Source organism: Typha angustifolia, chromosome 8 (genome assembly GCF_048772165.1).
Source record: "Typha angustifolia cultivar Huaian chromosome 8, ASM4877216v1, whole genome shotgun sequence".
Classification (NCBI taxonomy): Eukaryota; Viridiplantae; Streptophyta; class Magnoliopsida; order Poales; family Typhaceae; genus Typha; species Typha angustifolia.
In genome coordinates this window covers 2,704,106-2,715,967 of record NC_133246.1, presented here as the reverse complement: position 1 = coordinate 2,715,967, position 11,862 = coordinate 2,704,106, and the positions used below count along the sequence as shown (strand labels likewise).

Genomic DNA, 11,862 nt, shown 5'->3' with positions numbered 1-11,862 from the left:
ATTATTAGACTGCACAATCCAAGACCAAAGTAAGACTCGATATGCATAGTGATATCCAGATCAAATGATTATGTAGAATTATTTCATAGACAACTCTTAACAACATATCAACTAGAAGAAGACTAGTGCCAGCAATGGGCTTGATTAGGCCCATATATCTGGCCCAGGTTCAAATCTACACGATTTTGCTGTTCAAACCCTACATTTTTTTTAGATCAAGACTTCATACGATAGATTAGACAACGAGGCTATCTCATCTTAAAATAAAGACTTCGCGTCTTAATTCTAGATCTGCTCCTTTCCAGGTTTCGTTCATTAAAATCTCTTACAGTTTTAAGGTTATGGGTAATAATGTATGTATGAATCGAGTAGTAGTTATTCGAGAAAATTTCAGGTATAATCAATCTGGAGTAGTCTTTAGCTACTTCATGCATATATATTTTGATACTTAATTGGTTCGTGTGGATGGAGGACTAACTAAAAGCAAAATAGTTTTTTCGTTATTAGTTAATTCCAGTACTAATCACTAGAAAAATTCATGGAAACATTCACTTCTCTTTCAATTTATCACAAGAAATCTTTCTGGGAGACTGAAGAAATCGAACTGCCGGTCTAATTCACGCCATCCAGAACAAAGAAAGAGAGAAGATAAACTTAGAATATTTCTCCAGAAAGCTAACAAATCCTCTCTTTGTTTGTAAGTTTTACTGTGTTCATCATATAATATTTGAGTATAAAAACCAGTGTGTCATTGTCTAATTATAGTCAAATATCTCTCTCCAGTCTAAGTTGTACAGCAGTGCGTTGTTGGTGGCTAGCTATTCGTTCACATGCTACGTTCCAAAACTTGCAAGTAGATACGATAGAGATTAATTATCTCGTCAATAAGAAGTAATGCACGGATTAGATTATTATACTATTACTAAACAACGTGGAAAATGATCGTTTAATATTTAAAGATCACACGGCTCTCGTCACCTTCATGTGTTAGTATTAGTTTACATATAACTGCGGTTGGATACGGAGACACGAAGCGAGTACTAGCTATAAACTTATAAATATGTCATACATTAATATTATAATACCTGGCGTTGCACATGTGACATGTCAGAGTCATTAGTTGCAATTAGCTCCTTTATAATTTAGGAAGAATTATTATTAGGTATTTATTATTCGACTCTTTTATTTTAATTTTTTAAAAAACCTATAAGGGCTAAAACGCCCTTAATTTGACTTTAAAATATATGTTTCTATTTTATTATTATCTTAATCAAAATAAAATCAATTCAAGAGTATTAAAGTAATTTTACATGTGTTAAAGAAAAACTATCGACGCGTCTTCTTTTAAGGCTTTAAATAAATATCTAGATGATAAAAATACTAGTGATAATAAAGACAAAACGCAGTACGTTCTTAATAAATTTCTCTGTTTTATTATGTCATCCTAAAAAATATTAATAAATTTATTTTTATATAATTAATTTTATTTTATCACAATATAGCAATAGGATTCGTATCCACCCCACCTCTATGTGCGATCCTATTTTTATATTTTAATAGCTACGGTATTCAATCCAAGCTTCTAAATTTATGCATTAATTTCGTACCAAATATAAAATTATTGGAATCCAATCGAATTTTACTGCTATTTTCCATATTCAAACCTAAATATTAGTTGGTCAAACCTCGGTCACGTGGTAATCCCACAAAATCCAGCTCGGATCACATGCATACGTGTCGTCCCACGCACGTACTTCATCGATATGCCATTAGTTCGTACCTTAATCACATGGCAGAAATATAAAAATTCAATATAGTACTCTTTGGAAAGACGGACTAATAATCATCCCAAGCACACTTGAGCCAAGTTGCAGAGGTGCCAATTGTGTGACTGCTGTTATATGCTCACTACTTAATTACCACACTTTGGATCCAGTAGGTTAATATTTCTATGCAAGTGTAGCCCGGAAAAATATTATAAAATTATCATAATTAATGTAATTTTTAATTTATAATTATTAAGTATGCTATCGTCTCATATATATATATATATAGTATAAGAGCGAGATAGAAAATATTCAATTTTAAAGATATTGACTTCGGTAAGAGCGGAAAAGGATGACGTTTTCGAGATACAGACTCATATTTTATTGACAAGTGATGTTTTAATTAAATTAATGAAAATTTAAAATTTACATATTCAGATTGATTTTAAATAACTATCTATAATTTTAGTAACAGAAGTGGTGTTTCTTTACTAGATTTTAATTCACTGAGAAAAGAGTGAGATAAAAATATTATAATATAAAATAAAGTAGATCTACTGAGAGTAGAAATTTTTGACGAATTCATGTGTAATTCATCTTAATATTTGAATACAAAGCTAGGTAATTATTTTATTCGATTTTTTTTAAAAAAAATCTATAACTACGTGGCCCATGTACGGAAAAGGCTCAGGTAACTTATCTAATGCGGGGATGGGCGAGGACACGATATCCCATGATAGCCGATAAGCACATGCGATGCTCATCCCATCGCATCTCTTCCCATCTCATCTCGTCCGCATAGATGCGAGCCAGAGGCGACGTCGCTTTCTGGGCAGCCTGGTCCTTCGGACATGTACGGCCTTTAAAGACAGCCATGTCAGACGACCCACGTGCTATGCTCTGTCCCTCTCCCTTCGTTTCTTTTCTGCTCTTTTGTCCGTATCCAATAAATTAGAAACGCCCATCATCATCCAACCCAATGCTTTGCTAGGCGTGCATGTGGACTAGGTATCCGGCCAGGGCTGATGGAACCCACCTACGACTAACGAGTGGCAAACCCAGTAATTTCATTTTCTGAAAACTATACTCTCGTTGTCTCGTTGTCGATATTCTTATAAATATATTTAAATGGAGTAAGTTGTCCTACAGTAACTACCTTGAGTTAATTATAAATAATATACGCACTTGATAATATCACTGTATGCCGTAATAATTAGTGGGCCTGGCCTCCTCTCCTACCATTTAAATTGCCCCCACTCCCTCCATCGCCTACGTATCTAACCCGTAGTTGGTTGTCGGATCTCATGTTATTTGCTTCTCTAATACGATCGTTTATAACACAATAGTTATATTAATGTTAATAAATTGAAACAGATGTATCGTTTATAATAAACGACGATAGTTAATTAAGGTGTAGAAAAGATAGATACGGTATGCTATCGAGATAATAAACAGGAAAAGAGGGAAAACGGGGGAGGAGGTTGATAGGATTATGTACTTAGCCGTGGCACGGAAAAACGTCGGTAACCACACACACAGAATCATGATGTTTTACGACACCCACGTGGTGGGACACACCACTTCATTAAGTATCTTTCTTTGGAGACTGGTAGCCTACCACTTGTGCCTCGTTGATAGGAGCTAGCACGTATAATATTTTTTTTACAAGAAATTTTTTTAATATATATATATATATATATTTAATGTGCACACCGTGATCCCAACATTACTTTTGTTAAACATCGGGGCGTCTTAATATAAAAGCGGCTCGGGTTCGAATTGGCTTTGCTTAGTTAAGCCGAGCTTAAGCTTAAAATTAAGATTCGATTTGAATTTTAAGCCAAGTTTGAATCAAAGCTGGCTCACTCAGACTCAGCTCCACAAACTCATTTGCTCCCTTTCCCTTACATCACTTAGACCAATCGTAAGTAAATCGAATAGTTTATCCTCACCCATCACAATCTCTCCACCTTACCCATCATGCTGCCACCCAAACATCCCATCACTTTATCTCTGCTCTCAATCCACCTTCACTCATCTAGCCTCTCCGTCTCCATCAGCCTCTGTCGACAAGTCACTGCCACGTCCTTCTCTTCGTCGGCATTCTCCTCCATCAATCTCTTACTTTTTCTTTGGCAACCCATTGTCCCTCAGGCTTAATTAGGCTCGGCTCAAGTTAAGCTGATCTGAGACTAAACAATATAATAGGGTTCGAAAATAATTTCAAGCTGAGCCTAAGTTATACCCAGCTTGACCTACCAAGCCCACATTAATTTAAGCTTATTATTATTCTTTCTTTATATGGGCATATATGAATATATATATATATATATATATGAGTAGTGGAAAAATATAGTGGTTATTATTATTGTTTTTCCATGTATTCCTTCAATTTTTTCCTCCTTTTCAACAGAAAGAATTTGGGTAGAAGCGAGAGTGGCATGGATGAATCTGATTGGTTGAATGAAGTGTACTAAAAGTTTCCAACTGCTTAACACACAGCATCTCATTGGAATTTCAGACACTTAATTACTTTACATAAAAAAGATGGTCATTTGTCCTGACTAATTGAATGAATGAGTACTTTGAAATAAATATTTGAGTAGCCTAAATAGTCCTAGGAGTTGCTGCTTATAGATTAATAGTATCTTTCTTGTTCAATTTAGCATGCAGCCAATCAACGACGACTTAGATTGCGTCTTATCTAATAAAATAGGAAATGACGAGTACCTACTTTAATCTATATATCAAATACGAGTAGCATATTTGTCTAGCTATCGACTAACTTATGATTATTAAAATATTAAAAAGAAAAAAAAAAATAAGGAGGTCGAGCTTAGCCACGTTGAAACGGCTGGGCCCAAGCCGCTGAGGTGGGTCCCACAGCAATAGCATATGCTCCGTCTATTCCGATGTGGAAGGGAAACGTTTCCCGTCCCCGTCTCCCATCTCCCGTTTCCCACCTTAGCCAATTTCGTCCCCCGCCTATATATAGGGACAGTGAGACACCTATAGGACTCGTCCTTCTGTCCAATTACTCTCTCTCTCCTCTCCCTGCTTTCTCTCTGTTTCTCTCCTAATTTTAGTCTCTAGAGGGTTCTAGGGTTTTCTCGCGAGTGCATGGCAGTGAGCTTTCTGTCCCATGAGGTGTCAGATCTCTGCATTGGGAAACCGGCGGTGAGGTTGTTGCCGCTCTCAGCCACCGTCGGTGAAGCACTCCAAGCCCTGAGGAAGGGTGCATATTCCTACGTCTGCCTCTTCGCCGCCGGTTCCTCCTCGCCGGAGAAGAAGGTTGTTTCTTCCTGGAAGGTTGGCGTCGCCGACGTGCTCTGCTACCTCTGTGGCGACGAGAAGAACCTCGCCGACCCCGCCGGGGCTCTCAAGAAGCCAGTCTCCGTTCTTCTTCCCAAGGGAACTTCTGGTGGAGATCTCGTCCGCCGCGTGGAGCCAAATTCGAGGTAAGAACTTGTGATCGCTTTCGATCCGTCCTTGATGCATCGGTTTGGCCATTCTTATCTTTAATAGGTTTGGTTAATTTGATCGAGAATAATAACTACAGGTTGCGTTATATAGTTGCAAAAAAGAATAATAATAATTACGAGTAGTTTCGTTTTAAGGACCACTTTTTGCCCAATTTTCTTTACCTTTTCACTTTTATGCTGTAGTATTTTTTTTTTAATTGAGACTATGATCGTAAATTCCGACACAATTCTAGCGATTTTAGGTGAACTTTCGTTTGTTCTGATCTAAAATTGGATCTTGGTTCGTTTTTTACAGCTTACTGGCAGCCCTAGATGTAATCTTGGACGGTGCCGATAGCCTAATCGTCCCCCTCCGCCCCATCGGCCGCAAGAAGAACCTCTCCGCTGTCGAATTCTGCTTGCTCTCGCACGAAGACTTCGTCCGCCACATCCTCAACTCCATCGCCCTCCTCTCCCCCATCGCCGCCCTCACCGTATCCTCACTTGGCCTCATTCGCACCTCTGTCCTCTCCGTCCACCTGCACGACCCCGCCCTCTCCGCCCTCCCACTCCTCCGCCGCGCCATCGCCGACGGGACATCAGTTGCCGTCCTCACCCCCGACGGCCGCTTCGTCGGCGAGATCTCCTCTTCCCTCCTCGCCTCCTGCGACGAGGCCTCCGTCTCCACCACCGCCGCCGCCATCGCTGCCCTCTCGGTCGCCGAGCTGATGGCCTACATCGACTACCACGGATCTCCTCCCGAGTTCGTATTCCGCACCATTAACACTCGCCTCAGAGAGAAGGGCTTTAACGGGATGGCCGATCTAATGGAAGAAGACGACGCCTTTACCTCCCTGTCTTCTTTTAACTCCTCGTCGTCGTCGGACGACGAGTCGGGGAAGAGGAAACCCAAGATTTGGAGGTCGGGGAGCTATGGGAGGAGGTCGTCCACGGAGGTGGTGGTGTGCAATCCCGGGAGTTCTCTAATGGCGGTGATGCTGCAAGCATTGTCGAATCGGGTTGGGTATGTTTGGGTGGTGGAGGAGGAGGACGACGAGGAGGGTGGAATTTTGGGGATCGTTACTTTTGCTGATGTGCTAAGAGTGTTTCGAGAGCAATTCCAGTAGATACGGAGAAAAGCATAGGTGATTCGTTTTCCAAAATGTTTGCTGATGTGAATTTTGTATCTTTATCTCTCTTATAAATTCCAATCTATTAGGATTTGTTTATTCTCTCCTTCCCTGAATAAAGAAAGAAGTGGAGTCTGGTTTGGTCTTTTATGGTATAGATTTCTACCTACTTCAATGCAGTTTGGTCTGATTTTTATGGTTTAGACTTGTACCTACTTCAATGCAGTTTGGTTTGATTTTTGTGGTTTTGATTTGTACTTGGCTTTAATTTGCCAGAGGCTGTACTTTTTCTTCTTCTGACAGAACTGATGTGTTGTATAATTAGGATCCGTAGCTTACATGAACTAGTTTGTAATCAATCAGGTGAAGTACAGGAATATCTATCTGCTGCAAGGCACACAGAGTTAGTAATCAGGGTATATATGAAATATATTTAGAAGGATGTCATATGCAGATCATGTACAGAATATGTAAGATGAGAAACATTACCCCTTTATGAATGCCAATCCAATCTGGAAGGCAAAACCCCATTAGGTAGTTTACATTTTCTCAAAAGCTCTGTAAAGATTTACAGTTAAGCTGGTACTCTTTCAGAGCTGATGAACAAATCCAAGTCAGACGGCAGAAGCTGAGGTCATCTCTGCCAGCTTCTGTGTAACCATGTCTCATCCTTAGTAGAGATTGACTCCTGTGAATCTCCCAAGAATCTCAAGATAATGGAAGACAAATTTGCATATAATACAAATTTCTGATGTCAAGATCATACAATCGTAAAAACATGGCTTCAAGTGAGCAGAAGGTAGACGAAGAGACCATTATACATGCATGCATTACTTAAAACGAGAGATTGGATTCAAGTCCTCACCAGTACATTCTGTCACCCAGAATTTACAGTCATCTCGAATTTAACTTCTGGAAGACTCAAAAGTCAAATACTCAAAAAAATTAATTACACTTCTCACACTGAATGTTACTAATTGAATATTCAAAAAGAAAACCTCATACACTAATAATTTTTATACAGAAGAACTATTCTCCAGTTTATTTTGTAATTCGACATATCACTAGATAACTAAACCATCCTGTCTGAACTACAATAAGTACTTCTCCACTTAATTTTCTTCGGATCCACTCTTATGGTATGGATGCAGATTATAGTAGAAAAAAGCCATCTTGGATGGTTACCCATTTTGTGCTGCAATAGAAATATCATCTACTGTCCTCCCAACCATGATTTCTGTTGGCTTTAAGAACCCTCTGATCGATTCATGCCCAAGCTGTGCCCTTTCGTTGTCTCCAAACCCGAATACCAGACCTTTATTTGTCACCGCAACAGTGTGGTATAGTCCAGTGCTAATCTGGGAAATGTAGTGAGAATGTAGGCTGTCGAGGATCCGTGGCTTCATGACTTTGTCTGAGCTTCCTCTGTCAGAAAATCCTAGACTCCCAAAACCCATCCATCCGAAAGCAAAGACAGAGCCCTCATCTGTAAGAACAAATGTTTTTCTCTTCCTAGCACAGACCTGCTCATGTTTATGGCCACCAAGATATATTCAAGAAACTATCACCAAAATAGCAGCCAAATAAAATAGTACATGAAGGATACGACACTAGGGATGCTAGAGAACTCCATATTTTCACAAAGCTTCTTATTCAAGTGAGATTTGTCATATTCAAAACAGAAGTACAGATGTCAGCATTCCAGGCAGCACCACGTACTCTTCTAATTTTAGGTTATCCAAAATTACCACAGAAAATTGCTACGTGCAAGAGGAAGGTTTATGCAAAGGGAACTGCATTCACATTTGAAAAACTTTCTTACAAGAAATATTGCAAATTGGAGCTATTTTCATGACATGGTGATAAGCATAGTGTAGATTCAGAATCTGAACAGTGAATATTTTATACGAAATGCTCACTGCCATTAAATATTTACAATTTTCTCCTTTCAGCTTTAGAACTTCTACAAGTTGCTAACCATTAAATTTATATGCACAACCTCCATTCAATTATATACCATCAAAGCCCATCTAGAGTCAGAATGAGATATATGGTAACTCTTGTTACTCTTTCAGAAATTTAAAATTTCAATCCTCAGGTTAAAACATATGTAACCAACCTGCACAGCAATTTGGTCCTTCAGACTGGCCAGCAGTTCTGGGCTAGTCTTGTCATTCTCATCACCATGACCCAGAGCACCACAATAGCCTCTTCCCCATGTATAAACCTGAAAATATGTTTGCAGCTGTAATTTTTTCAGAAAGTAACAGAATAGTCATCATGAAGAAAGCATCAAAGCAGACAATTTTACAAAAAATTGTAAAAGGAAAAAACATACATAACCACAAGAATCAAGTGCCACAGCATGCTCATCCCCAGCAGACACGCGAACTACATGAATATTCCTTCTTTTGAATGATTGGATAGCACGTGGACCAAGTTCATCGTGTTGATCTCCATGGCCTAGGCAAAAATTAGTACAAGAGCCAAAAGAATGAACCGTCCCATCATCTGTTACAGCAAAGGTATAACTTGCACCAGCAGCAACTTGTACCACATGACCAAGACCATCAAACAATTCAACAATCCTCGGAGTAGGCCTATCCATTGTGTCACCATGACCAAGTTGGCCATGAGCGTTACTGCCACATGTGTATACCTGCCCTTGACTTGTAAGTATTACTGTAAAGCTCAGACCGGTAGCAACCTGAAAAACCAAAGTTTAGATTTGATAAGAAAAGGAAAAGGTCATACATGAACAAAAGCTTCAGAGTTGCACTGCTATGACAGTGTTGCGTTAGCATCACTTACACAGCACGAGAAGTAAACAGTAGAATACTTATATGGTAGTACCCAAAAGACAATTGGTATTTGTTTTAGGAGTGGTATTAAGAATTCACTCCTCAGTACCGACGTGCAAACCTTGACAGGTTACATAATCTGTACTGCACATATTTAGACTGTTTCATGTGGCTTTATCTTATTAAACTGTCAGAAGCTAATTCCTTTCACATAATTTCTGTTTTTCTCAATATGGTATTCAGAGTTTATTTTCAATAAACTATGTCACGGATCCCCAGTAGTACGAATAGCTAGTATGCTTTAGTAGATTTAGCATCAAGATATGTGACTATCTTACTTTACTCTGCTTTATTCAGTATATCAGAGTCAGTTAAGTACTTTTCAATCTTTTAGAAGATTATAGTACTCCTACGTGTAAAAGCTCTGAAAGTTCAGAGATGTAGGAGAACCATATATCGAGGGCAAAGGGCATGATCAAACTACCTTTTGGATGAGTATTTTGCTTCAGTTTAATGTTATTGTAAATCTGGTTTATAATTCCATTGCATAATACTATGTGCCGTTGGTTGGAGTGGATGGTATCGTGGAACTAAAGATATGTACCTGCTTGCACGCAATCTCCTTAAGAGCTTCGACGCGAGTAGGCCTAAATATGGTGCGCGCCACTTCCCCATGACCACAACAGAATGACGAATTATCCCCACAAGTAAACACCTATATGGAAGGAAAGTGTTTAACATCAGATTAAATTTAAATACTGCCTAACAGTCTGCACTTTCTCACAATAATGTCAAATACCTCCCCAGACTCCATAACGAATGCTGCGTGATTATGAGAGGCAGAAATGTGCATCACACGAGATAGGGATGGAAAGTTGACAAGGCTAAATGCTGCACACTGTGTTGTATCTTGGCCATGGCCTAACACGCCACATAAGCTAGATCCACAGGAGTAGACTGAAGAATCATGAACCAATAGTGTATGATATCTTCCTGTAGCAACCTGCATCTGAATACACACAGAACGAACTTAAGCAACTGACTATGTAAAAATTTTCAACAAGGTAAGAAAAAATGGTGAAGAAAATCCATAACATACATGGATCTTTGATACTACCCATTTGCAGAAGAGCTCTTTAGAAAAACTATAGTTTTGGTTTTCTTGACCTTTCTTCTCTATTATTCTAACAGAAAACATATTTCTTAAGCTGATACAAATTGACAGAGTAAACACTAGTCAACAGGGAGCCTAACATGCGGGCTGCTGACTGATTACTGTATCATTTTGTTCAGGAGGAGAAAATGCCAATTTTAGAAATTGTAATCTACAAGTACAGCTAACTACATATCCTTCAATAAAATTCAGTCTACTGGATTAAGAAGTGACAGAAAACAACTTAACTAACTGATAATATATACATGTGTGTGTGTGTGTGTGTGTATGACAAGACATCACTCAACTACTCCTACCAAGCCAAGAATCAGCTTAAGAAAAATGGTAGAACCATATGCAGCTCAAATTAAGGAGTTCCTTTCATGAAGCGGCTTGACTTCACTCAACATATTTATTAGATAAAAGTGTACTTTTCCTTGTTTCGAGTTACTCTATTAGGGAAGAGTTCAACTACAGTGATCCACTCTCCAAGGAAGAGTTTGAGAACAAACGAAACATTCAATCACAATTAAATTTTCCAGCAACTAAGATGCCACAGTTCAGGATTATCTGAGAAACAAACAATAATATCAGACAATTAATTAAAAGAACATTAACCATTTCGACTGACTCGGCATTAAACAAATGGATAGATCGGAATTTTCACAAAATTAAAGAAGTAGTACATTGCCTGCTGATGTCTCAACAGTGCCAGATGACTGATCCACCGACTGCAAGAATCTCAGAACCTTCTTCCAGCTCTCGTCGCACCTGCCAAGAAGATCTTTCTGCGCATTCGAATGCAGAGAAGCAAATGTAGGTTGCGCCTCACAGAGGTGAAACGCCGCGAACTCGACCATGGAGCGAAATCTATTGGGGAAAAGCCGATTACCTCCGCTAAACATCCGACATGTCGCCTCCAAGCACGCAAGGTCGGCGGCGCCCAGCCGACCTGAACTCAATATCTCCAGGATCAAATGAGCGGGAAGCTCTTCGATAGAAAAACAGCGGTTTTTCTCTGGCATCACTGCTGTTTCTATCAATCTACTAACACTTCCTAAAGCTAGAATTCCAAATCTATCCAGAGTGACTCGGAGTTACATCAGAGTGCAAAACATGGAAACTCTCGGATACCAAGCAAAAATAAATTAGGGTTTTGAACTCACAATTTCCAGGAAATGAGTGGAGAAAATCTATACGATAGAAAATTAAGCTAGAGAAAGACAAAGCGGAATAGGAGTTGACAGATCGAGATGGCGACGAAGGAAAAGACGAGTATAAAAGAAAATTCTTACATCGACGAATTCAATGCACTAACAAATCAAATCACATGAGAGAAATAGGAGAGCGGATTGAATCAAACGAGATTAATATCGACGAAATCAATTTGGTCAAAGGGGAAACGAAATCGATTTCTTTCATACAAAGCTTCCACTTCTTGCAGAGGGAGGAAGAAGGTGGAACTACGGGAGATTACAATGGAGCGAATTGTTTATGGGGAAGATCGATTGCAGGAATTAGATATATCCGATTAACTTTAATTGGCCGTCA

At 39.1% G+C, this 11,862-nt stretch overlaps 2 protein-coding genes across 2 annotated transcripts; one reads left to right on the top strand and one right to left on the bottom strand.

The window, feature by feature from the left end:
* Window positions 1-4,800: 4,800 nt before the first annotated feature.
* LOC140764862 (CBS domain-containing protein CBSX5-like) lies at window positions 4,801-6,503 on the top strand. The gene is made up of 2 exons (XM_073103682.1): window positions 4,801-5,224; window positions 5,544-6,503. The coding sequence occupies exons 1-2, from the start codon at window positions 4,887-4,889 to the stop codon at window positions 6,352-6,354; spliced, it is 1,149 nt and encodes a 382-aa protein (XP_072959783.1). The 5' UTR covers window positions 4,801-4,886; the 3' UTR covers window positions 6,355-6,503.
* Window positions 6,504-7,189: 686 nt separating this feature from the next.
* LOC140765813 (ultraviolet-B receptor UVR8-like) lies at window positions 7,190-11,810 on the bottom strand. Its single transcript, XM_073105065.1, has 6 exons — window positions 10,998-11,810; window positions 9,958-10,167; window positions 9,763-9,873; window positions 8,696-9,064; window positions 8,477-8,584; window positions 7,190-7,880 (listed from the first exon to the last, which is right to left on the bottom strand). The coding sequence occupies exons 1-6, from the start codon at window positions 11,334-11,336 to the stop codon at window positions 7,539-7,541; spliced, it is 1,479 nt and encodes a 492-aa protein (XP_072961166.1). The 5' UTR covers window positions 11,337-11,810; the 3' UTR covers window positions 7,190-7,538.
* Between the last annotated feature and the right edge of the window lie 52 nt (window positions 11,811-11,862).